Source organism: Mus caroli, unplaced genomic scaffold, assembly GCF_978045245.1.
Source record: "Mus caroli unplaced genomic scaffold, Mus_caroli_1 scaffold_9, whole genome shotgun sequence".
Lineage (NCBI taxonomy): Eukaryota > Metazoa > Chordata > Mammalia > Rodentia > Muridae > Mus > Mus caroli.
Genome location: NW_028227264.1, coordinates 60,535,001 through 60,561,085, shown reverse-complemented (window position 1 = coordinate 60,561,085; position 26,085 = coordinate 60,535,001). Strand labels below are relative to the sequence as shown.

At 48.6% G+C, this 26,085-nt stretch overlaps 1 protein-coding gene across 4 annotated transcripts in view; it reads left to right on the top strand.

Moving 5' to 3' along the window:
* Hk1 (hexokinase 1) overlaps nt 1-26,085 on the top strand; it is a 108,625-nt gene that overhangs the window by 15,985 nt on the left and 66,555 nt on the right. For 3 of the 4 annotated variants that reach the window (XM_085842838.1, XM_085842837.1, XM_085842836.1), the window contains 2 exons: nt 2,246-2,340; nt 7,809-7,856. In XM_085842838.1, coding sequence (XP_085698964.1) covers nt 2,314-2,340; nt 7,809-7,856 — 75 coding nt within the window. In that variant the 5' untranslated portion in view covers nt 2,246-2,313. Of the gene's footprint in view, nt 1-2,245; nt 2,341-7,808; nt 7,857-20,710; nt 20,905-26,085 lie in introns of those variants that run through there. The other variant, XM_085842839.1, reaches the window with a different exon arrangement.

Here is a 26,085-nt window from a genome sequence, read left to right as displayed (position 1 = left end):
TCAGGGAACCCAACACCCTCTCATAGTCTTCCCTGGCATTTCTTCCATGTGCAGACATACATGCAGGCAAAACATCCATACAAATGAAAACAGACCGGGCAGTAGTGGCATAAGCCTTTAATCCTAGCACTCAGGAGGCAGAGGCAGGTAGATCTCTATGAGTTCAAGGCCAACCTGGTCTACAGAGCAAGTTCCAGCATAGCCAGGGCTACACAGAGAAACTCTGTCTCCAAAAACAAACAAACAAACAAACAACTCAAAGTTCCTTCACTGCCTTGAAGTGTACCTGAGTAGGCTGTGCCTCCACTTAGGTTTTTCACTGTCCTTCCAGTCAGTCCACAAATAACAAGAAACATTCCCGAGGTATGAGCCAGACACCAGTACCATTTATGAACAAGCCTTCGGCTCCGAGATTGTGCCCATTTCATAGCTGATGGAACTGCAGCTCCATTGAGAAGCCTTCCCAGGCAGGGTGTGATGGGGAATGCCTTTTTCCCCAGCACTCAGGAGGCAGAGGCAGGTGGATCTCTGAAAGTTTTAGGACAGCCTGGTCTACATAGTTCTAGGATAGCCAGGGCTACATAGTGAGACCCTCCCTGTTAAGTTGGGGTGTCAGTACCCAAGAAATACAGTTCCTGATACTCCTCAGCACCCTAAAGAATATAAATGCCAATTCCATTCCCTTTCTTATAGAAACCTTCACCTGGAGGGATTAAGCAGAAATATCTAATCAAAATCCGATGCTGTAAACAGATATCAAGAATGAAAATCAGTCAGTTTTGTTTGTGCCTGTGTGCCACGCTCCAGCAGAACTGTCCACTGCCAATCTTTGCCACTTGGGCCAGCTGCCTGGCATTGAACCCGTATTTGAAAGCCTGGGTTCTTGGCTTCCCCAGTTGGAGTAGGAAAGGCCTCCAGCAGAGGGGACTCTTCTGAGGCAGCTTCAGCCTTGCAGTTGTTAGGCAAAGCACAGAACAGTCGGAAGCTGTTCTGTCTCTTAGAGATGGGACAAAGGAGCCATCAGTCTTGACTTATTGGATAGGATTCACCTCTCAGCTTCACTGGTGTCAAAGGGACAAACTGTATACACTTAAGGTTTTACATGTACACACACATACAGACCCAGACATGTACACACACACATACACACAGGTACACAGACACACACTATACACACACACTACACATAGACACACTATACACATACATAACCACACCATATACGTACACATACACTCCACACACACACATATTCAAACCACACTGTGCGCATGCGTGTACACACACACACACACACACACACATACACACACACAGTCAAGCTAAGTTACATAGGCATTGTCTTAGCCATTCCTTTTTCCCCCAGTAAGGACCACCTTAGTAAATTTTAATTACTCAGTATATTTAATCCTCACCATACTCAAAAAAGGGGGGGGGGGATAGAATGATTTTCAGTATTCCATGGAAAAAAAGAGTAAATTTAAAAATATTTTAGGGCCAGTGAGATGGCTTAGTAGGTGATGGCGCTTGCTGCCAAGTCTGAATCCCTGAGTTCAATCCCCAGAACCCACATGGTGGAACCGGAAACTCAACCACTGCAGGTTGTCCTCTGACCTCCCATGCTCCAGGTGGCGCACATGCGCACGTGCACACAAACAGAACCAATGTAAAACAAAGAACACCATAGCATGTCTCTCTTTCTGTGCTGTTGATAGGTAGGTATCTGGTGAGAAACGCAAAGAAGGAGACATAGCTAAAGTGATGGACGTTATTTCCACAGGAGTGTAATTTCAAGTTCTTAAGAACCCCTTGCTTGTATCTTTGGGCTTTAAAGGGAGCACAATGCATCGTTCTTAGAATTGACAGTCTACATACCATATTTTAAGTTAGACAGGCAAGGGCAGATAGAAACCAAGATGAAGGTCACACTTCTGAAAAGATGGCCTTTGGAAGGTGCCTTGGTTCCTCCCCAGGTCTGCTAATCACCTCCCGGAAGCCCATGGCTTCTACCTCTAGCCCATAACCCAGGCAGTGCTTCCAGGAAGTGCTTCCAAGATAATGCTCTGCTGGAAAACTGTATGCTTGGGCTTATGGCTTTATCTGGGCTCATGGATTCTTCTAGAAACTGTACACTATCTGGGGTCAGTCCTCAGTATCAGGGTATTGACCTCTCTAGCTGGTGAGAAGAGAACGGTAGTGCTGAGATTCTAACCAGCCTTTTTGCTGAACTTTAATCTTTCTCTAGGATCAGAAAACCCCGCTTCTGAGGACAGAAGACCCTTGGAAAAACAGCGTAGCCATCACCTCTACACTATGGGACAGAACTGCCAGAAAGGACAGGTAACTGGCCGCCTCCCCATACCCCAGGATCTCACATATCCCAGGCTGGCCTCAACTTCCATGTAGCCAGAGAGGACCTAGAATCCTTCTGCTCTGCTATCCACCTCGAAAGTGTTGGGATGCCAGGCATACACTACCATACCCAGTCTACATGGTGTTAGGGTTTAAACCCAGGGCCTCTTGCGTGCTAGGCAAGCCCTCTGTCAACTGAGTCATGTGCCCAGCTTTCCCCAGCCTCTGAAGAGGGTCCTATATACCATGCCAGGCTCAGCCTACTCCCTCAGGATATTGCCTGAGGTCCAGCTCAGAGCTAAGGCATGGCAAGAACATCACAGGGTGGGCTGGAGCCTTCCATCTGGCCTCTGGCTCTCAGTACACATTAATTTCTCAATCAGACCTGTGGTTTCTACCCACGGGGAGCCTACCAACCTCGTAGCTAGTTGTTTCTTGTAAAGCTAGACTACACAGTCCTGTGCATGGACTATAAGCAAGAATCTGGCTTTGCTCTCTAAAGGAAGCCCCTTGGGCTGAATCCCCCCAAGATGCTTTGCCTATTCTGACATTGAAGAATGTCTTCCTGAATACTGGAACACACCTCAGAAAATGTGACTAGCACAGAGTGTGTTCCTGTGAGTGGCTGGCTCCTTTGAAACCCATCTTGCTGCACACAGGCCCCAGGACAGAGAGTCGTAGTTGTTTCTTTTAAGGGATGGGGGAACTCATGTGCCTTGTGGGTGTAAACCCAAGGACAAAAGCAGGCTTGACACTTGTTACATGATCTGAGGGCCAGGACTCCCTCAGATCTAGGAGTAATGAATGGGCTGATCAGCCCTTGGGGGACATGTTTATCCTAACTAAAGCTTTAAGGATCAGGGAAAGTGGGAGCTGGTGAGATGGCTCAGCGGTTAAGAGCACTGACTGCTCTTCCTGAGGTCCTGAGTTCAATTCCTGGCAACCACATCATCTCATGTGTAGTGAGATCTGATGCCCTCTTCTGGTGTGTCTGAAGACAGCTATAGTGTACTCATAACATAAAATAAATCTTAAAAAAAAAAAAAAAAGATTCACAGAGAACAAGCTTTAGGGTGCTGATCTGGACCAGAGATGAGGGGTTTAGGCATGGAGGGGCCCAAGAAGTGCCTTCACCCTGGGAGTGGTAGTGTAAATTCCGCCGTTTGTCCTTGAAAAGTCTGGCCCAGATGTGTTTTCCTTCCCTCGGAGGCTGAACTTGTGACTTCTTCCCTCTCCGAATTTATTTTCTCTTCAAGACAAGGTCTCACTATACTAGCTTAGGCTGGCCTCGAGCCCTCAATCTCCTGTCTCCACTTCTGGAGCAGTAGAATTCCTGAAGTAAGCTTATGGGATGCTAGGGAATTGAATCCAGAGCATCAGGAATGCTGAGCAAGCGTCCTATCAACTGAGCCACACTGCAGCTCCTGCTTCCTCTGTTTAACTCCTGAGTAGAAGTTTTCCACTCCATTCTCAGCTGCCAAACCTAAAGCACCTGTGTGGGTTACAGTGGAACATGGGAGTCACTAAGGACACCAAGATGAAGGCCCCCATAGCTCCGGACCTCTGAAGCCACCCCACCGCACCCCCACCCGCACCCCCACCCCGCCTTTCCCTCTATTCCTCAAGCAGCATGAAAAATAGTGCCTCCTGCTCTGGGAAAGGAAGAGGGAGGGTTTCCAAACCACGAGGTCACTGCCCCCTCCCCCCTGCTCCCTTCCTGTGCCCTGTCTGGATTTGCCAGCCCCAGGCAGAATGCCACCAAGAGTTTATAAAGCAGTCCAGGCCTGCCCCCGGCGAGGTGACACAAAGCAGCCAGTGTCGCAGGCACCATGTGGCAGTCAGGAGGCTTGGATGCTTGTCTGGAATGCAGTGTCAATCCATGGGTCTAGCCTTGGTCTCCGTGGTGTCCAGAGAGACACGTGGGTCCCAAGCTCTCCCAAGATTTAAGGTTGAGGACCAGGCATTAGAAGTCTGGTATATCCCTCAGGCAGCCCAAGAGAAGCTTCAGTTTTTACCAACCTCTGTTAGTTGATGAGCTATTCTGAGGCTGTTCCCACTGCACACGCAATCCCAGCTTGTCTCTGCATTTACGGTTCCTGTATCCGTGAATTCCTCCAGCAGTAGGTTGAATTTCTAAGAAAAAAATATTACATCTGTCGTGGATGGTACAGACTTTTTGCCCTGCCTTAAATGAAGCTTTAGAACAGCTTCTAGCCCTGTGGGGTACATCCTTAGCACCCAGAGGCTACTGAAAGTCCACGGGAGGGCGGGGAACATGGCTCAGCAGCTAAAATGCTTGTTACACAAGCTTGAGGACCTGGGTTCTGGTCCCCAACACCCACATAAAATCTGAGCATGCAATGTGCATTTGAAACCCCAGTGCAGGGAAGGGGGGGGGCGCAGGGTAGAGACAGACAGATTCCCAAAGGCTCAGTGGCCGGGTATCAGGGGCAAGTCCAATGAGAGACTTTGTCTCAGACAGACAGAGAGAGAGAGCGAGCGAGAGAGAGTGAGATAGATAGATAGATAGATAGATAGATAGATAGATAGACAGAGAGACAGACAGAGAGAGAGCGAGACACACACAGAGAGAGAGAGAGAGAGAGAGAGAGACAGACAGACAGACAGACAGACAGACAGACAGACAGAGACAGAGAGAATGGGTCTGGTGAGGTAGTGAGGTGGCTAAAGGCTGAGCAAACCTAGCAACTGGGGTTCAATCTCCAGGACCTGTGATGGATGGAAGTGGGCTTGACCTCATTAAGTGATCCTCTCATATCCACATGAGTGCTATGGCCAACTCCCCCGCCCCAATAATCAAAACAAATGAAGTAAAGCGAGATAGAGAACAAGTCGTCCAATGTCGACCTCTGGTCTCCATTACACGTATGCATGGATGCACACACTCAACATGTACACACACACAACCATGTAATTCTATGTGTGTGTGTGTGTGGAGGGGTTAAAGGTCACTGCAGATACTATGCCATTTTGAAAAGGGGACTTGAATGACTATGGATTGTGGTCTCTGAAGTGAGGCCATCCCCGCTACACGGACATAGGAAGGAAACACTATATGGCCCGAGTTCGCTCCTTACATGGGCTTATGTGTCTCATAAGGCCCAGTGAGGTAGCAACACTCCCATTTCACTGATGGGGGGAACTGAGGCTTGGAGAAGTTCAGTTACTTTCCCAGGCTTGCAGAGCTGGCCAGTTGCAGATCCCAGATGGTCCACTGGGGTCTCTGTCACTCCTCTAGTCACTCTGTTACTCTGTCTGTCCTTCACCCCTATTAAACTCAAGGCTGCGGGTACAGTTTGCTACTCCATTTCTGTGTCCCTGCTGCCATACATACTGTGGGTTGTCCTAGTTGAGGCATACTGTACTCTGGATAGTGAGTTTCCACTTGTGGCCTAAGGGAGGACCAAACCGTGTAGCCCCATCTGGACAGCTTTCTCCACGACTGCTGTCCAGACAGTATTTCCCATGGCTACCTTAGTCTTCATTCTCATGAGGCCTCTTAAGTATCTGTAAGGCTTCCTTGCAGCCCCTTTGATATGAGGTTTGCTTTGATAGGGTATCTGCATATGACCACCTTAGACAGCCTGGGCCTTGCGTACATGCAGACCTTGTGTGAATGGTCCTGATTGTCTATAGTGTGGCTCCCCCAACCCTTTGTTAAAACCACAACGTCTGTGGGTTTTGTTTTGTTTTGTTTTAAATCTGGAACCTTCTTGGAAGAGGCTCTAGTGTTGCACTTATAAAGAGCATACATTTATTTATTGAACACTTAGTGTGTGATGAATCACTATGAGAAGTGCTGAAAAGAGAGCCCCAGCCCTCAAAGGCAAGATACATGGGTTATCCCTGAGTTTTACAGAGCTGGCTATGTGCCTTTGGGGTACTGTCTTAGTCAGGGTTTCTAGTCCTGCTCAAAACATCATGATCTTAGTGGCAAGTTGGGGAGGAAAGGGTTTATTCAGCTTACACTTCCACATTGCTGTTCATCACCAAAGGAAGTCAGGACTGGAACTCAAGCAGGTCAGGAAGCAGGAGCTGATGCAGAGGCCATGGAGGGATGTTACTTACTGGCTTGCTTCCCCTGGCTTGCTCAGCTTTCTCTCTTATAGAACCCAAGACTACCAGCCCAGGAATCACATGGAGGCATTTCCTCAAGGGAGGCTCCTTCCTCTGTGATAACTCCAGCTTGTGTCAAGTTGACACATGAAACCAGCCAATACAGGAGCTATTCAGCCTTCCAGGAGGCTCGGTGTCCTTCCTTATAAAGGGAGGCCACCCCTTCTCATCTATTGTGAATTAGGAGGGAGCCGATGATACTGTGGCGTCTGCGTGCATGCTATGGCTTACATACTCTCCTCTCCCTCCCATAGTAATACTACAAGTAAATGTAATTATTTTTTTAAGGGGTTGGGAGGAAGAATAGAAACCGTGCTAGTCATCTTCCATCGCTGCGACCAAATACCTGCCAAGCAGCAACTTGAGGGAAGAAAGGTTCTTCTGTCTCACAGTTGAGGGAGCTGAACCAGGGTGCAGGAGCAGGGAACTAAGACCCCTGGCTTCCAGGAAGTGAGAGAGTGGACAGGAAGTGGGGTCAAGGCTAGAACTTCTCATGTTCTGGCCCCAGTGAGAACCATTTCCTCCAGTGAGGCTCATGTTCACTTCCAAAAGGTTCCACAACTTTCCAAAATATAGCCATGGTGGTGGTGGTGGTGGTGGTGGTGGTGGTGGGATCAGACAAGCCTCTGGTGACAGTTGACATTCAAGACTCATCAGGAACTAATAATGGAGCCAGGCCCAAGGACAGGAGGCCCAAGGACAGGAGGCCCTTTCACGGGCTGCTCTGAGAGGCCAGTGGCTACATTTCCAATCTCAATCAATCAATATGTGTCCTCTATACCAGTCAGCTCACCTCTCTTAGTGGCCAGTCCCTAGTGGACTCCTAGCTCACTAATGACAGAGGCTGAGCCTCTCTTATTCTCTATTTGTTGTTTGAAAAAAAATTATTTTATATACAAATGTTCTGCCTGCATGTATGCTTGAGCGCCATGCTCACACTCAGAGCTCCGAGAGTTCAGGAGAGGGTGTCAGATCCAATCCCCTGAACCAAGCTCAGGCAAGGTTGTGACCCACTGGATTTGAACCAGCATCCTCTGTTAAACAAACGCTCTAAACTAATGAGTCATCTCTCCAGCCCCTGTTCTCCATCTTTGAACTCCCGGTGCCTTTGTGGAGGATCTGAGAAGTATTCATTTGAATAAACTCATGAATGGGAAGTGTCACGATCATTTCCTTTCTTCGGAAGAGGCATTAGTCCCGTTTGCACTGGCTCCTGCAGTTTGCTTCTGTTCTCTGGCTTAGATAGGCTACACGCATCAATCTATGTGGATGCAGAGTGTCGAACTACCTTTGTAACTCTATCTTGTTTTGTCTTTAAGGCTGTAGATGTTGAACCAAAAATACGACCCCCTCTCACAGAGGAAAAGGTAAGAAGTCCAAATGTGGGTTTGTTTGTTTGTTTGGTTGGTTGGTTGGTTGGTTCGTTCCTCCAGGAGCATTCTTGTATGTATAAAAGATATTGTGTGGAGCCAGGCGGTGGTGGTGCACGCCTTTAATCCCAGCACTTGGGAGGCAGAGGCAGGCAGATTTCTGAGTTGGAGGTCAGCCTGGTCTACAGAGTGAGTTCCAGGACAGCCAGAGCTATACAGAGAAACCCTGTCCCAAAAAAACCAAAAAGCTATTGTGTGACTATTCTGTTCCCTCTGGAGATTCTGATGATGATTTTAAACCATGGGGCTTCCCTACAGTAGATTCCCCTGGGTGGGGAGCCGTGTTTACTTTCAAATGTTCCTCTCTAGGCCCAGATTTCCACACAGCAGGGTGCAATGAGAGAGCGCTAAAAAAAAAAGATTTATTTATTTATTTATTATATTTATATGAGTACACTGTAGCTGTCTTTAGACACACCAGAAGAGGGCATCAGATCTCATTATGGGTGGTGGTGAGCCATCATGTGGTTGCTGGGATTTGAACTCAGGACCTTCGGAAGAGCAGTCAGTGCTCTTAACCACTGATATGGACCTCAGAGCCCATCCCCTCTGTCCTTGACATGGATGAGTGTCAAGCACACAGAGGCAGACATATTTCATAGGACCCTGAATCGGAGTTTTCTGTGCCTCCCTCCCATTCTCCAAGCAGGCACCTTAATGTGTTTTAAGGCCGAACAGGAGAAGCAGGTCTATAGTTTAATACTTAGGAAGCAGAAGCCAGGGTTGGGGTCCGGTAGGGGTATGGAGTTGGGGTGTGGGGTGGGGTGGGGAGGGGTGGGGTGGGCTGCAAATGTGAGGTTAGCCAGGCTACAAAATAAGACTTTGCTCCTACAAAGAAAACAGCAAGAAGAGCATGCAATAGATAGACTCCAGCATGGTTGGCTCCACTGGAAGGCTATGGCAAGGTAAAGGCTTTACTAACCAACCTGCTGTAAGGGGTGGCGGCATGAGCCTCGGCACAACCCTCAGCTAAGGCAGAAGTAGCATAAATTTGGGGCCACACTAAGCTACCTAGTGAGAGCGCGCGTGCACACCTCCCCCACACACATACAAAATAAAACAAAACAAACCAAAAAAAACCCCAAAGCATTAGCTTAGAAAGTCTGTTTTTGTTTTGTTTTGCTTTGTTTCTTTCTTTCTTTTCTTTTTCTTTTTCTTTTTTTTTTTTTGAGACAGGGTTTCTCTATGTAGCTCTGGCTGTCCTAGAACTCCCTCCGTAGACCAGGGTGGCCTTGAAACCTAGAGATCTGCCTGTCTCTGCAGATTTTCTTTTTTGTTTGTTTGCTTTGTTTTTTGTGTTTTGACTGTGTAGCCATGGCTGGCTAGCCTAAAATTGTGTAGGCCAGGTTGATCTTAAACTCACAAAGATCTTTCTGCCTTTACTTCCCAAGTGCGGGAGGAGGGGGCTGTTGGGGGAGTGGAGAGGAAAGGGTATGGGTTTTCCAACCTCAAGGCCACACCTCCTCCCACAAGGCCACACCTCCTCCCACAAGGCCACACCTCCTCCCACAAGGCCACACCTCCTGACCCTTCCCAAACAGTTCCACCAACTGGAACCACGCATTCAAACACATGCGTCTGCATGGGCCAATCTCATCCAAATCCCCAGACCTATCTGCCTTGGATCTTGGATTTCTCCTCTCCCAAACCAGGAAACAATACAGTTATGTTGTCAAACCACCCAGTCTCTGGCATTTCATTATGGTAGCTATACCAAAAGTTAATTTAACTCTCCCCAAAGCAGAAAAAAAGCCAAATATTCATCCGTCCTTGAAAGGGTGAATAAGCTGTGGTATGTCCGCACAATAGAATATTATTTAGCAATAAAGCAACAAAGTTCAGATACATGTGACAGAGCAAACCTTAAAATCATGCTCAGTGAGAGAAGCCAATCACGAAAGACCATGTATTGTATTGTTCCATTTATATACAATATCCAGAATAGGCAAAGATATGGACCTAACAAATGTTTGCCGATGACCCAGGCATATAGGAAATTGCAGGCGGATGGCTCCCGGAAAGAGGGGGGGAGGAAATCATCTACGGGCCGCTGTGCTGCGGATGTCCTTGTTCAGAGCCTGCACTACAAGTCATTGGCGAATTAGCCATGACATGCGGCCTGTCTCTAGTCCCAGCTCTTTGGAGGCTAAAGTAGGGAGATCCCCTGAGCCCAAGAGTTTGAACCTAGCTTGGGCAACCTGGCAAGTCCCTCCAAAAACAAAACAAACAAACAATAAACACACACACACACATACACACGTAACTTAAAACAACTAACTAAGGGTCTGGAGAGACGCTCAGCGTGAGTTAAGAGCACTTTTTGCTCCTGCAGAGCACCACGTGGTGGCTCAGAAAAAAAAGTCTGTAACTCCAGGTCTAGGGGATCCAAAGCCTTTGTCTGGCCTCCCCAAGCACTGTATACATGTGGTGTGCACGCATACACATGCAAGCAAAACAGTCTTACACATGAATCAGAAGAACAGAATCAGATGGTTAAATTATGTAATATGTGAGTTTACATCTCAATAAAACATAACCTTCACAAAGCCCCAGCCCTTGGAGGCTCAGGCAGGAAGATTGTGAGTTCGAGCCCAATCTGGGCTACACAGTCAGACCATATCATACCTGAAAGGAAACCTCTCCTTTAAGGATTGCCTAACAAAGTACCACAGACTTACAGAACTAAAAGAACCCACAAGATCAGTTTTCCAGACAAGGCCCCAGGCTCCATCACAGAGCTCTTTGGAGGGGGTGGGGTGGGGGGCAGTTTAACCCTTTGTGGGCCAGACTGCAGAAGGCAGCCTGAGAGGTGAGACTGGGAGTGTGTGTCCTTAGTTGGTTTCCTTTGTTCTGAACTCATTTGGTGACAGGTGAAATGTGGCCTGTAGAACAGAAAGGTGCCTGGGGACAAGGCTTGGGTTTCCAGCTTAGGTGACAGGGAGCAAGTTCTGCCTGGGACACCCTTGCCCACACAGCTTGGCTTCTCCCTCCTTTTGTTCTGCCCAAATGTCACACCCTCAGGGATACCTTCCTGTCCATCCTGCTTGAGCCGATTCCCCTGACCCCTTGGCCGCTCAGCCTCTATACTGGCTAGGAATGAGTTTGCCTACTTGTAATAGAAAACTCTCAAATAGCCACAGTTTTGGGCACAGGGCAATCTCATTTTTCTCTTTATTTTGGAAACCTGGAGATAGGCTGGGGCTGGCTCTGCATGACATGGGGACACTGGCACCTGTTTTAATTTGGTGCTTTATTCTGTCTGGCTGCCACACCCAACGTGATTTTACAATCCATGGAGCTGGCAGGAAGGAGGCAGGAGGATCGTTCTAGGGAAAGTGGTACAAAGCTGTTACCGGAAGTCACCAGGCGAGCCTCTAACTTCCATCCCTTTATCTGCCTGGTTGGAGATTGGTCCAGTGGCCGGGTAGCTGCAGAGGAGACTGGAAATATGATCCTTATCCTGGGCTGGTGGCAGTAGTGAGGGTGGCTGAATTCAGCTAAAAACAGAAACATTGATTCGTAAGACCAAAGGAGAAGTGGTTATCATGGGATGTGGCCAGTCTAATGACGCCACACTGGCGCCTGTGTGATACATATTCAAGTAGGATTTGTTCGCTATCTGTCTCCCTAAATGTGGTCAGACACGGTGTCCTGTCCATTGCCAGATTTGGGGTGATGGGGGAAATAGAGAGTAGAGAGTATCTCATATTTATTGAGGTGAAAGAACAACGCCGTGGGGTCTTGAGAAATAGCAGGGTTCTTTCTCTGTTCTGCATTTGGTTTTATGAGACGGGTTCTAGACATGTAGCCCAGGCTGGCCTTGATGTGTCTGATTGTGGCATCTAAGTGCTGGGATTACAGAGCGAGCCACCTGAGCTGATACAAGTATATTAAATAATAAATGACCACCGCAGTGGGAGGCACTGTGTTTTCAGTGTCCGTATGGGGAGAGGGTTTGATGCCCGGAGAAGCTGGGAATATGTGTCTGGAGTTTTCAAGTCATATGGAGGCTGAAAGGCTTGACGAGAGTGACATTTAAAGGTGTTTGCTTTGAGATAGGCTGGTAAGATGGTCCTTGAACCCCACATGCATACCACAGTGTGCCCATGATCACACACACACACAAGTAAATGAATAAATGAATAAAAAGTTTAAAAAGACACACCTATAGACAACGGCTCTTTTATTTTTGAGATTGGGTCTCAGTACACAGTCCTGGCTGGCATGCAGCTTGCTATGTTGACCAGGCCAACTTTAAATTTAGGGCAATCTCCTGCCTCTGCCTCCTAAGTTTTAAACACAGCAAGGTTTTTTGTTGTTGTTGTTGATGATGTTTTGTTTTTGAGGCAGGGTTTCTTTGTGTAGTCCCGGATTCCTGGAACCAACTCAGTAGCTTAGGCTGGCCTTCAACTCAGTGATCTGCCTGCTTCTGCCTTCCAAGTGCATGCACACCACTGTAAAAGTACCTTTTATCCTCCTAACATTAATTGTCGTCTCAGATTCTTACTGCCTTTGTCTGCTAACTTAGGCCTCGTCCTGGAAGCTTCTAGCCTCTGTACAATCTTATTTATAGGCCTAGGATGCTTTTAGCTTCTTAGACTTACTGACTGATAGAATCTGGCTTCTCCCAGCTTCTCACTGAATTGCTCTGCTTGGCCTCAAACTAACTCTGGCAATCTGTTCTGACGATCTCGCTCCTCCTTTCTCTGGCTCATTCTGTCTTCACAGGGATTCTGGCTTATCCTCTCTGCAATCTGTCTCTAAACAACATCCCAGGAAAAATGACTCCTCCTTCCTTTCCCTCTGCACTGCCCCTCAAGTAGCTTCCTCTTCCTCTCTCTTCTCGTGAAAGTTGCACATATCCTATTCTGTCAGATTTCTCTCTGATTTGTCACTTTGTCTGCCACTCAATTAAACACCACTTTAAAAAAAAAAGGTTTATTTATTTATATGAGTACACTGTATGAGACATACCAGAAGAGGGCATCGGATCCCACTACAGATGGTTATAAGCCATCATGTGGTTACTGGGAATTGAACTCAGGACCTCTGGAAGAGCAGTCAGTGCTCTTAACAACTGAGCCCCTAAACATCACTTTTAAACATAGGTGCGTCCTTCTACAAACTAACTTTACCTTCATTGTTTTGGATTATGTATTAAGGGTGTGTCTACATTCCAGCCAGAGGGATTAAAGGTGTGTGCTAAGGACTGAGCCACACCCTAACTAAAAACAGAGTTCCCCCTGCCCTGAAATAACACAGTCAAGGTTCACAAAGTTATCATATATCCAGCAACACACCACCACTGCCCAGCACAGAAGGGCTTCTTAGGCTTTTCCATTTGTGACCCACTTTTGCCAATTTTTTTTATATGATCCTGAGTACATAGGTATATAGGGCAGTGTACAAATCAAATATTTACTGATAATAAATCATAATTTACTAAAATGAGTCATATATATATATATATATATATATATATAATTTTTTAATATAGGGTTTCACTGTGTAGCCATTGTTGCCCTGAAACTTGCTGTGTAGACCAGGCTGGCCTCAGACCTCAAACTCACAGGAATCCTCCTTCCTTTGCCGCCACCGCCTTCTTCTTCTTCTTCTTCTTCTTCTTCTTCTTCTTCTTCTTCTTCTTCTTCTTCTCCTTCTCCTTCTTCATTTTTTAAAAAGATTTATTTATTATTATATGTAGCTGTCTTCAGACACACCAGAAGAGGGCATCAGATCTCATTACAGATGGTCATGAACCACCATGTGGTTGCTGGGATTTGAACTCAGAACCTTTGGAAGAGCAGTCAGTGCTCTTAACTGCTGAGCCATCTCTCCAGCCCCTTCCTTTGCCTTCTGAGTGCTGAAATTAAAGGCATGTTCTACTATAGTCAGCTATAACTTTTAAATTAAATTACCGATTCTTGTATGGGGAGGGGAATGTCAGTGTGTATGCCATGTATGGAGGTCAGATAACTTTGACAGTAGGTTCTCCACAGTGGGTTCCAAGGGTGGAACTCAGGTTCTCAGGCCATCTTGCTAGCTCTAATACGCATATAGTCTTACTACCTATTAAAGATAAAAGCAATCTGGCTGTCAATGAGTTGAGCGTATTTATTTTTCCATAAAGAATTAAACCTGGCCTTCAGGAATATTTTATCCTGAAGAGCATACCAAGTCTTTACAGTCTTTTTTTAGAGTCCATGGCTGTTCAGTTTTATAAACATCAATGCTGAGAAAACTACTTCCTATAAATACACAGGACAGGACTGCAGAAGCACATTCAGGCCTATTTCAGAAATCGTTAGAAATTCTGTCCTAGCCGGGCGGTGGTGGCGCACGCCTTTAATCCCAGCACTTGGGAGGCAGAGGCAGAGGCAGGCGGAATTCCGTGTTTGAGGTCAGCCTGGTCTACAAAGTGAGTTCCGGGATAGCCAGGGTTACACAGAGAAACCCTGTCTCGAAAAAGCCAAAAAAGAAAAAAAAAGAAAGAAAGAAAGAAAAAGAAATTCTGTCCTAGTCCTGAGCTAACATATGCTCATTAGTTCAGAGCTTTTATTTTTTTATTTATTTGTTTGTTTGTTTGTTTGTTTGTTTGAGACAGGGTTTCACTGTGTAGCCCTGGCTGTCCTGGAACTCACATGCATAGACCAGGCTGTCTGTGTCGACACAGAAATCCTCCTGCCTCTGCCTCCCAGGAGCTGGAATTAGAGATGTGTGCTACCATGCCTTGCTATCAAGTGGCAATTTTTAAAATCAGACTTTTGAGCTCATGCAGTCTGCAGAGATTGCTAATTTGATAAATGCTAACAAATGATGTCCGAAAAACATTTTAAAGTCTGTCTTCTGTAATTGTACCATTGTTACTCTTGGAGCTAAAACAGCAGTTCATAACATACTCAATGTTAAACACATGAGCTTCCATCGAACCCCAAAGAGTTCAGAGCACCCGACAGGTGGCAAGTCCCACCTAGGTATTAACCTGTTCTTACCATGAGCCAACTGTGTTTAACTTACGGTTGCGCATGATGGCATGCACCTTTAATCCCAGCATTTGGGAGGCAGAGGCAGATGCATCCCCATGTTTGGAGGCCAACTTGGCCTACAAAGTAAGTTCCAAGCCAGCCAAGGCTACATGGTGAGACCCTGTTACAAAACAAAATAAAACACCCCTTCCCAACAGATATTAATTCCCAGCCCTTGGGAGGCAGAGGCAGGCAGATTTCTGTGACTACATAGACAGCCTAGTCTACATAGTGAATTCCAGGACAGGCAGGGTTACAGAAAGAAACCATTTTAAAAAATTGCTATTTGCTAACAACAACAACAACAACAACAACAACGTGACTGATTTTTACTTCTCTGAATTCAAATGTCGTTTCCGTTTCCTTTAGGAAATCAGGTAAAATACCACGTCAGTCCTTAATTCTTGGTTGCTTGCATATTAGATTCGCTCTGGGCTCTCCTCCCCAGGAACCCTGACTGGGTGTGGATTTGGACCGCGTGTATAAGCGCTTCCAAGTATATTTTGGCACTAAATCAAAGGCGGTGGGTGGAGGCAGACCCTTGCTGGCTCTGTGAAGGTGGCCGAGTGTGGGGACTGGGCAACGTTGTCCTAGAAAGCCGTGGTGGTCAGCTTGGGCACTTGTAATTGCTCTGGGCCAACAAGATAAGGGCTTTCTTGTAGGGGAAGAGGCCTGGCTTGAGATAAAGAACAGGTGCCTAAAAGAGGTGCCGCAGGCTAACCCTCCCTCTCACATGCCTTCCTCTGCCCCTTTGGGGTAAAAGCCGAGGATGGCAGAGTCTAGTTTTCTCTTAGTAGTGGTAAACCAAGTCAGGGTAGAGCCAAGCAGGCAGGCAGAAGCCATTATGATATCTGAGAGGCAGGTGTTTGGGGAAACAGTAAAGAAGAGATTACCAGGGAAACCAGGGTACAAAATTCCCATGCAAAACTTAAATTTGGCGTTGCCTCTTCCTTCTTGCTTGATCTCAACCCTGGCTTTAATGCCTGAAGTCCATTGAAGAAGGTAGTGGCTGCTCTCATGTCTAGCCCAACACTCGATACATAATTATCAATACGGGTGGCTAGACCCTAGCTGTCAGAAATGGTGGGTTTTACAGTGAAGTCTAACGGTGGTTAAGTGTTGGCCGGTATTTACAAATCACTAGCTGCGCTAAACAAGACATTATAGGGTCTAGTCTTAGCAGTTGTCAGCGTATTGATCCTGTTAGCATGCTGGGGGACAGAATTTTGGGCTAGTCAGAGGGAAAGCAGCTAAGGATGTAATTTTATCAGCCCAGTCACTATGGGTGGTGCCTGGAAGTGCTGGTAGGTTTTGGAGCAAAGCTGATTAGAGGTTGCAGTGACCTTTCACTCTTTGGTACTTGGCATCGGAAAGCCCCTACAGGCTGCTAAGAGCACTACTTGGGGCTTCATTATAGAAGTCATCAGGTCTCTTCACCCCTGTGGAAATCCAGGGTCTGAATCAGCAATTCTCATTGGGCAAGTTGTAAACAAGGTTGCAAGTCACTGAGGTATCCATCGCTCAGGAACCCTCTCGGCCATGTCTTCTCTTCAGACCTTCAGTCTACAGCTCTCTCTCTCACACCTCATTGACTGATTAAGTGGGGTTAATGATATTTGTCCTTGTAGCCTCCCCAGGCTGTTATCGGGAGAAATGAGGCAATACATGAGAAACTGCTCTGTAAACGGGTGACACTGGGTAAACATGGCCATCAGGAGGAGTGCGCTCCCTGGTGCCAGGGATTCAGCCCATCTGTCAGAGATCACGGTGGAGGAATTCCCGGGACTGTGGAGCAGATGGGAATGAATTAGATGTCCTAAGCATTTGGTCTGTATTATCGTCTGGGCAGGTGTGTTTGGCGGAGCGGCAGCCTGACAGCATTTGGTCCGTCCTTCCCATGACTCATACCAGGAGAGACACAGTAAATGAACTGAGAGTTCAGAGGACTCGTGGGAAAGATGAACCTTGCCCAGAAGGGGAAGAAGCTTGGGACTCTCTGGGTTGAGGTCTCCCTGTGGGTCTGGGAGTAATCAAGGCAGCTAAACTGGGGTTTAAGACTTAAGGAGCGTGGCCTGAGGCAAAACCCCCATTGCTACAGTACTCGCCGTCGCCCAGCAAGCACAAAGCCCTCAGTTTAACTTCAACTTTATGTTGCATGTGGCAGTGGGTACCCATGATCCAAGCATTCAACAGGTAGAGACCAGAGATCAAAGTTGAAGAACATCCTTAGCTATATAGAGAGTTCAGGCCAGGTTGGGCTACATAGGACTTTACCAAAAAGAAAAGGAACAGGGGTAGGGTAGTAAAGGGGGGGTGGGGGGGTGGAAAGACACACACTAACACGAATAATCCAGAACCATGCGTGGTGGTGGGCACGTGGGAGGCAGAGGCTGGTGGAACTCTGAGTTCAAGGCCAGCCTGGTCTACAGAGCGAATTCCAGCACACCTAGGACTACACAGAGAGACTATGTCTTGAAAAACCAACGAAACAACCAAACAACCAAAAATAACTCATGCATGAGGCCTGGAAAGATGACTCAGTGGTAAAGGTTGCTGCCTTCTCTAGCAGAGGTCCTGGGTTCAATTCCCAGCACCCACATGGTAGCTCACAAACATCTGTAACTCCAGTTCCAGGGGATCTGATGTTCTCTTCTGACCTCCTTGAGCATCAGAAACATGCATCACACACACACACACACACACACACACACACACACACACACACACACTCACACTCACTTGCACACACACTATTATATATTATATATTATAATATATATTATATATATTACACATATATAATATTCATATAAAAACCCTAAAAAAATTAAAAAGAAACCCAGGCATAGTAGTGCACACCTTTAATCCCAGAACTAGCTAGACAGAGGTAGGCAAATCTCTATGAATTCAAGGCCAGCCTGGTCTATATAGAGTTCCAGGCCTTCCAGAGCTACATAGTAAGACCCTGTTTTAAAAACAAACAAACTAATAATAATAATAATAAAAGACAAGAAACCTTTGTGAAATGGTCTAGGGCTCAACTGAGAGAAGACACAACACTGCCGTAGTGTTGGCTCCAGGGAACTGCCTGATGGGAGCAGATAAGACCAGGCCTCCGGGAGACAGTCACCCATATCAGGGAGGCAGTCTTGACTCAGAGTTGCTTATCTGGCCCAGGCTGCCTGAGGTGGTGGGGTAGGATGGACAGAGTGCTGGCTAGGCATCAGAACTGGGGTTGAGTCCCGGCTCCAAATTCTACCGCAACCTGCCACTGGGCAAGATGGCCCACCAGCTGTGCATCCTACGAAGCCTTGCCTGTAGAGAAGAGCCCTGGTCTCCATTTGCATGGACTCTGAGCACTGTCCGAGCGTGCCCTGTGGAGGTGCTGGGGCCTGGGAGGCCAGGGTGAGTGACTGAGGTCATGGGAGGCCAGCTTGGGAAGGAAGGCCAGATATGCCTTCTTGTGGTGAAGGGAACTTGGACAGGTATAGATGAACGGGGAAGGGTAGGCGAGCAAGGGGGTATGAGCGGAGCCACAGTGGAATGGACCTGTGCAGTCTGAGGAGAGTGGGAAATAGCCCTGTTGTGACCGGGGGGCCAGGGAAGAGATATGCTTAAAGAGTAGGGTCAGCTACAAGGCCAACCTGTTTAAATTGACTCCATCAGGATGCAGGGCCCAGAAAGGGACTGCAGGCAGGAACATAACACAATTAAGGTTGCTTTTCAGGGAGAGTGCCATGGCCTGCAGCTCAGAATGGCTTGGATGGCTGGTAGCCAACAACCAAAAAGCCACCTTAAATGTTCTTGTAATATTTCTAGCTAGACAGGCGAAAAACTGGGGTGGTGATGGTATTGGGAGCGACAGTGAGTCTGACTTAGAGATGTGAATTAGGAAATAATGCTAAGCCTTAGTGCCTCTCTCTGTGTGTGTGTGTGTGTGTGTGTGTGTGTGTGTGTGTGTGTGTACTCAGTCACCTTGGTACAGGGGTTGGGGGAAGGGGCAGCAGAGGTGCCTATCTGCCTATAAGTTTGGCCAGCTTTTTCCCAATTCTGGTTTGTTGGGTAAGGGTTGTATGGGGACAGATTATAGTGATAGCTGAAGGCTGAGTGAGGGGGCCGTGAGTCTAACACGGGGAGAAGAGAGATGGCCCATTCAACCTACAGAGCTCTGAGAAAACAAAACAACCCTCCATCCTCAAAGATATCCCAGCCTTGAGAGCTGGCTGGCAGAACTACATTTGCAGAGTCAAATGCAGCTCAGAAGAACAATTTGTCCTGACACTGGTGGCCATGTTGGTAGTGTTCACCTATGCATGTGTATGTGTGTGTTAGTTTGAGATTTATGTGGGCCTCAAATGCTAATCTTTTTGAGGGGAGATCCTATTAGGAAAAGAATTTAAATACAACAGTTAGGCCCTCCCTGGGCCTGGAAATGGCGATATACAGGTTACGCCACCCCCCCCCCCCCCCAAACTTTAACCTGTAGGCTCCCAAGTTCATTCTATGAGAGTACTTCCCACTTAATTTGTTAGACACAAGTGCTTATGCTCTTTCACAAAAATCAAGGGGTGTAGACATCAGTAGTTACAGCTCCATCTTAGGGGTAAAGAAGTGATTGAGGACACTCTGCACCTGCCATTGGGCAGGGTGGAGATGTGTCCTGGAGAGAGGTATCAGGTCTACCACCTCTTTCTCAGTGGGCGGGTAGTGGTGGCTGGAAGGGCCCTTGGGGTACTTGAGGGGTGTCCCAGGCATGGGTATCTTTGCTCCGATGGATGCTAGGCCCAGCCAGATATGGGCTAGAAGTTAGACTCTATAGTCCCCTCAGGACAGATGCTGCAGCCCTGGTCATGGGAACATGGCCTGCAAGGGAAGCTTAAGTAAGAGACACTGCATACAAACGGCCAGGTCACCAGCGCTGACGCTAAGAAAACCCGGCCCGACTCCTGAGCAGCAACTGTAACGCGTTGCCTCAGGTTCCTCACCTGTAGAATCAGAGTGGTAGCCACTTCTGTACGTCAGAGTTCTTACTTGTCATAAGGTACAAATACGATTTCCCCTCAACCCGAGTCCTGAACAGTACCTCCGACCTCCCAGAACCCGGATGCCCAAGAGCTAGAGAAGGGTGGGAGGATCGGGACAGGCTGGGAATAGGCCCAAATTCCCACTCGGGGATCATGAGCTCTTAGATGATGTCACAGGGGCAGGCGTTTTGGGTTTCGCTATGTGAACTCTGACAGGCTGTGGTGGGACTCCGAGCATCATCCTTAGATTTTGGATCCTCGATGGCAGGCAGGCACAGGGACCCAGTGCAAGATCTGTGAAGCCGCCTAGTTTCGGCTTCCGCTCTCTTTCCACGCCCACTTGAGTGCTTCCCCAACAGGGAGGATGGGAGGGGTGGGGGACGAGCCCTAATCTCCGAGGAAGGGGTGTGGCTCCGTTCGCGGTCTCCAGTTTGTGGTGTCCTGAATCTGTCCTCTGGTCCCCTCCAGATCGTGTCCCACACCCCACCCACTCTGGCTTGGCACTGTGCCACCACGCGTGACCGCGCGCTCCTTACGTGGGGAACGTGCAGGGTGCTGCCTCCTTTCCGGCGCGGGAGGGAGCGGCCGTCATTCTCCTGCTCTAGCTGGGAAGCCCCAGCCGTAGCGCGGCAGTGGCGCCTTGTAGCCAATGGGGACTGAGGAGGTGGGCCGGCTGGCGGTTGTCACCCTCCCGGGGACGGGAGCTCTGAGGTCTGGAGAGAGCAGGCAGACGCCCCGCCCAGGGACTGAGGGGGAGGAGCCAAGGGAGGAGGAGGTGGAGTCGCGGATCCGCCGCCGGAGGACCACTGTTCACCAGGGCTACTGAGGAGCCACTGGCCCCACACCTGCTTCTCCGCATCCCCCACCGTCAACATGATCGCCGCGCAACTACTGGCATATTACTTCACCGAGCTGAAGGATGACCAAGTCAAAAAGGTGAGCCCCGCCGGCGCCGCCCTGGCCACAGCCTTGCATTCCCGCATCCGCTCGCTACCGCCTGCATCCTCCCCCGGCCTCTCCCGGCTAGACAGCATCTAGTTGGACTACAGGATGCAGGCGACAGGCCTCATGCTGGGGTTCACCCGGGCATTGTAGGCATGCGGGCGTGCTTGTGCTTTGAGGAGCTGGGCGGCCGGCTGAAGACCCCCCCTCTTTCCTCCCACGGCTGGATTGCATACTGCAGTGTCCTTGAAAAGGACCATGGATGTCAGATGGGTACCCGCACGCAGTGCCGGGCTGAGACCTGGCTAGGTGGGGACCAGCTGGCCTGTCTATAAGGCCTGTTTTGAAAGGTCCACGCGCGCCGTGGGCGGGGAAGGTGTGATCGCCGAGATAGGCTGGGGAGGTGAGTGAGCAGCTGGCAGGGGGTGCTGGCTGGAAGCCAGGCATCCCATATTTGGGGTTCCCATTTGGAGAATACGATGCCCTCCTGAAACTGTCACTGGGCTCCCCCAGCTGTTGCAGCTGCTCCTTACTCTGAGGACGGGGTGATTCGCCTGGCTTTCCGGTGAGGGGAGGGGAGCAGAGGCCACCGGAAACTTTGCTCATAGGCCTCAGGACGGGAACCGCACGTCTGAATGGAATTTTTTCTTCCTCTAAACCTGCAATTTCCAGGCAGTCTCGGCCCAGGAGCTCAAATAAGACACTTTAGTCACTTGAAGAGCTCGGAGGGGTTGGCATTCGTTCCTTGTGACTTGTGAGTTCTTGCACATGGACGCTGGGTCCTAGGGGTGATGTTCAGCTAGTGTAAAGTGCCGTCTGCTGGTGGGTCTTAAAGATGTACCTCACTTTTCTGCCACTGTCAGTAAGCCGGGATGTTTTTTCCTGAGATAGACTAAGATGGTTAGGGAAACATCTAGGACATTTTTATTTGTGCCATGGGTATGCCTTACCTACCCTAGGATAGGTAATAGCATCATCACCCTGACAGACACTGGGACAAGGGGTACTATCTACAGGTGAGAGGCGGCAGTGACTAGGCTCTGTCCTTTCCTGGCCTGAGACTTCTCATCCTGCACCTTCAGAAGCAGTCTTACTGGGGACTGTGACCTCCTGAAGGTCACAGGGCTGGTTAGAGGTGGAGTCCGGGTGGGGCTCTGACCCTCCTCCCACTCTGAGAACTTGAGCAGGACTCCCCCTGGGTATCAGCTGAAGGGGAGGTACTGAGAGACAAGACTGTTGGAGGTGCTGCTCTTATCCTAGATCTTAGCCTGGACGGGGACCGGGAATAGGGTGCTGAGGGGCTTCATCGTCAATCTCCCACCCCCACCCCCATCCCTGACCTGATGTCAGGGAGCTATGCACCAACATAATTGCTTGAGTTTCTTCCATGGCGGTGGACATGTTTATCCCATGGAAAGGGAAGACAGAAGTCCCAGCAGGGCAGAGTGCACTTAGGATAGGCCTCCCGAATCAAGAGTCCACAGCTCTCCCACTCTAGATACCCTCTGTGGCTCAGGTGTGCAATGGTGGGTGGAGGCCCAATGACCTTGTAAACTAAACCTCCAGCCTCACACCCACAGCCACCTGTGTGGCTGCCAGCTGCCTGGCTGCTCCCTGACACCATGCTGGGTGGCCTCCAGTGGTTGAGTTGGACTAAGACGCTTCACTACAAGTGGCCTGATTCACCTCCATCCCATTCTATCTCCCAGGCCCTGTGGGTATCTGAGCACCGATTCAAACGGTGCCTAACTAAAGCCCTTACTCTGAGATTGGGATATCCCCTCCCCCACCTCTATCCCAGAGCTTTGCTGGAGGAAGGTCTCAAGGCTGAAACTTTCACTTCAGTGTTGTGTAGGAGATCCTTAAAAATAAATGAGCTCTTAGCCGGACGGATGGTGGGTGGTGGCTCAAGCCTTTAATCCCAGCTTTTGGGAGGCAGAGGTGGATCTCTGTGAGTTTAAGGCCAGTTTGGTCCACAGGGCAAATTCCAGGTCAGCCAGGACTACAGAGAGAAACCCTGTCTGGAACCACCCGCCTCCAAAAAAAAAAAACCCCAACAACAACAAAAAAACAAAACCACCCAAAACAAACAAACATACAAACCCTCAAAACAAAAACTGAGTAACAGCCGGGCGTGGTGGCCTCCCAGCACTTGGGAGGCAGAGGCAGGCGGATTTCTGAGTTCAAGGCCAGCCTGGTTTACCAAGTGAGTTCCAGGACAGCCAGGGCTATACAGAGAAACCCTGTCTCGAAGAAAAAAAAAAAAAAAAAAAAAAAAACAAAAAACAAAAAACCTGAGTAACAACAAAATCAACCACCAAAAAAATGCCAAAACAAACCAACCAACCAAACAACAACAACAAACAAAAAGCAAAACAAGAGCTTCCTCTTGCACCGCACACAGAACTTAGACGCTTTTTAAGCTTCCAGGAGATCACCTCTACCTGTAGAGTGCTCTGCCATATGTGGGTGTGGTCCGGAGGAGGCTCCCAGGGCACACAGTGGTCACTTGCTCCCATGAGTCAGTTTATTAGCTTCCTGTCCTTCCCACCCTACTTCCGTTATGAGAAAGGCTGCCTGGAAGTGCTAGCCCCCAAATCTTGCTCTTTTGTGTGTGTGTGTGTGTGTGTGTGTGTGTGTGTGTAGCTGGGCCCTGTGTGCTACCCTAAAAGGAACCCAGTGGAGACTCTCCTAAGTGTGGGCAGCCATGATGATTCAGTTCTCCAGCCTCAGGGAGCCAGCCCGTGGGGCTCTGGAGACATGCCTCGGGTGATATACAGGACCTTGCTCTCAGCTAGGAGGAAGGAAATTGGATCTCGCTGGGGGAAGGTTTTCAGGGTTGCCCAGAATACAAAGGCACCCGGGAGACGGTTTTATTTCCCTCCACTGCCTGGGAGTCCGCAATAATCCAGCCTTGAGAATAGGTCCTGGGCAGAAATGGATGAAGCCTCTGACTTCTCATCTCACATCCCCGTGCTCCCGGCTGCTTTTGCACAGTGCCGGTTAAAGGGTGCCACGAAAAAGGGGACCTGGTGGACGGAAGCATAAGGCACACATTTTCCTTCCCTCAGGTTTTTAAGAGGAATGAACATTGCACGCATCTTTGTGACTACTCCCATTCACAAGATGCCAGATATCCAGAATGGGAAAACCAGGGCCCTTTAACCTCCAAGTGGCTCTTAAACACGCCCTGCATAGCCCTGCCCCCTCCACTGTGTGTCACCGAGAAGGACCTGGAGGGTGGAGTATTGCGTGGCATGCTGCCTGTTTGTTCAGGAAAATGAAGGGCTGGAGAGATGCCTCTGTGGTTGAGACTGCCTACTGTTCTTGCAGAGGTCCCCGAGTTCAGTTCCCATACTCTTCCCAGGTGGCTTCCAACCTCTTGTAACTTCAGCTCCAAGAGGGAGCGTCCTTCAGGGGCTCCTTGAGTAGGGTGCATGCAGACATAATTTAGGAAAGACCAGATGCAGTATGTTTTTAATCTCAGTACTTGTGAAGCAGTGGCAGGTAGGAAAAAAAAGTAATATAGAAAGAAAAATGGAGCCAGGAGTATAAGAAATAAGAAGGACCAGATGTCTTTCTCCCTAGCCTTGCCAGAACATCAAACAGCAAACACCAGTGGACTTTCTCTGGCAGGATCCCCATAGCCCCACACAATCTGCATAAACGGAACAAACGGACGTGATTTGTCCAGTAGCCGGACCCAGGAAGGCCAGGTAGAGCAATGGAAAAGCCTTGGGTGGCTTTTAATTGGTAAGCAAATGCCCTTTATTTCTTCAGACTGCCTGGTAGAGCTACAAAGGAAGGGGAGGAGGAGGAAGAAAATATGGAGCTGATGGCTGTAACCACAAGATGTGGCGGGCTGAGTCTGGAAACTTGAGAGTTCTAGGCCAGCTCAGGGTACACTGTGAGGCCCTGTCTCAGAGCAGTTCTGTTCCTTATTGCTTAGGGAGGTGAGTTAGGAAATCATGAAAACCGGGCAGGCGAGTTGGCTGAAGGGCTCACTTCACAAGCCCCGAGGACCTGAGTTCGATCCCTGTACCCCACAGTTGGAGAGAACCGACTCTCAGAACAAGCCGTCCTGTGACTTCAACAAAAGCATGCCTGCACTCACATCAATAATAATAGTATTAATACATTGAACTCTAAAATGAATTTTATGGCCAGGCAGTAATATCACACACCTTTAATCCTGGCACCCAGAAGGCAGAGGAGGCAGATAGATCTCTGAGTTCGAGGCCAGCCTAATCTACAGAGCTAGTTCCAGGACAGCCAGAGCTACAATGAGAAACCTAGGTTTAAAAAACCAACCAGCCAACCAACCAAACAAAACAACAATAACTTAAAAAGAGAGAGAGAGAAGCAAATTATGTTGCATGCAAAGCTAGCACCTCATTGGCCAGTGTTCTGTCATATTTTCCGTCCCTCCACCATAGGCATTGGATTTCTCTCTTAGAGCAGAGACCCGTCATTCATGGGAAGGGTCATGAGGAATAGACCAGGGAGCTGCTGGCTGTGGGGGGCCTCCTCATCTGGCCCCGCCTCTTGATGCCGCCCTACCCACACTCCTGCTGTTCTCTGGGGGAAATCGTGGCCAGCCTTCTCCTTGAAAGACTGGTCCTGCATGTGTGTCCGTCCGCACCCAGGGTCTTCTGGCTGGTGGAGGTAGAATCTGGAGCCAGCTCTGCATATGCTTGAGGAGGAGCTAGCTGAGGCATCTTCTGACGGAGAGGCAGCCACTCCCAAACCACAGTCATTTGCTCCTTGACTCCAGGTCTAGGGCTGCGTCTCTAGATGTGAACCTGAGGAAGGGAGGACAGGTGCCCACCCCACCATCTTCCAGGTTAATAAACCACACCGGTGGGACCTGAGGACGCTTCCTATTGTGTTATGTTGGTCATATCTGACTATCTCATTGTGAGTGTGTGTGTGTGTGTGTGTGTGTGTGTGTGTGTGTGTGTGATTTTTACCAGCAGGTAGATTTTTTTTTTTTGATTTCTTGAAAAGAACATTGGCTTCTGATGAAACTGATCCTTTAAGAAATTTATTAGCAGCTTTGGAAGGTAGAGGTCAGTGGGCAGCAGCCATTCTGTAGCTTGCGTTCCTTGCTTTAACAGTTTCTTAGTTCCGAGCATCCTGAATTACCTTGTGTCATTCAAGATGTCACCTAAATAC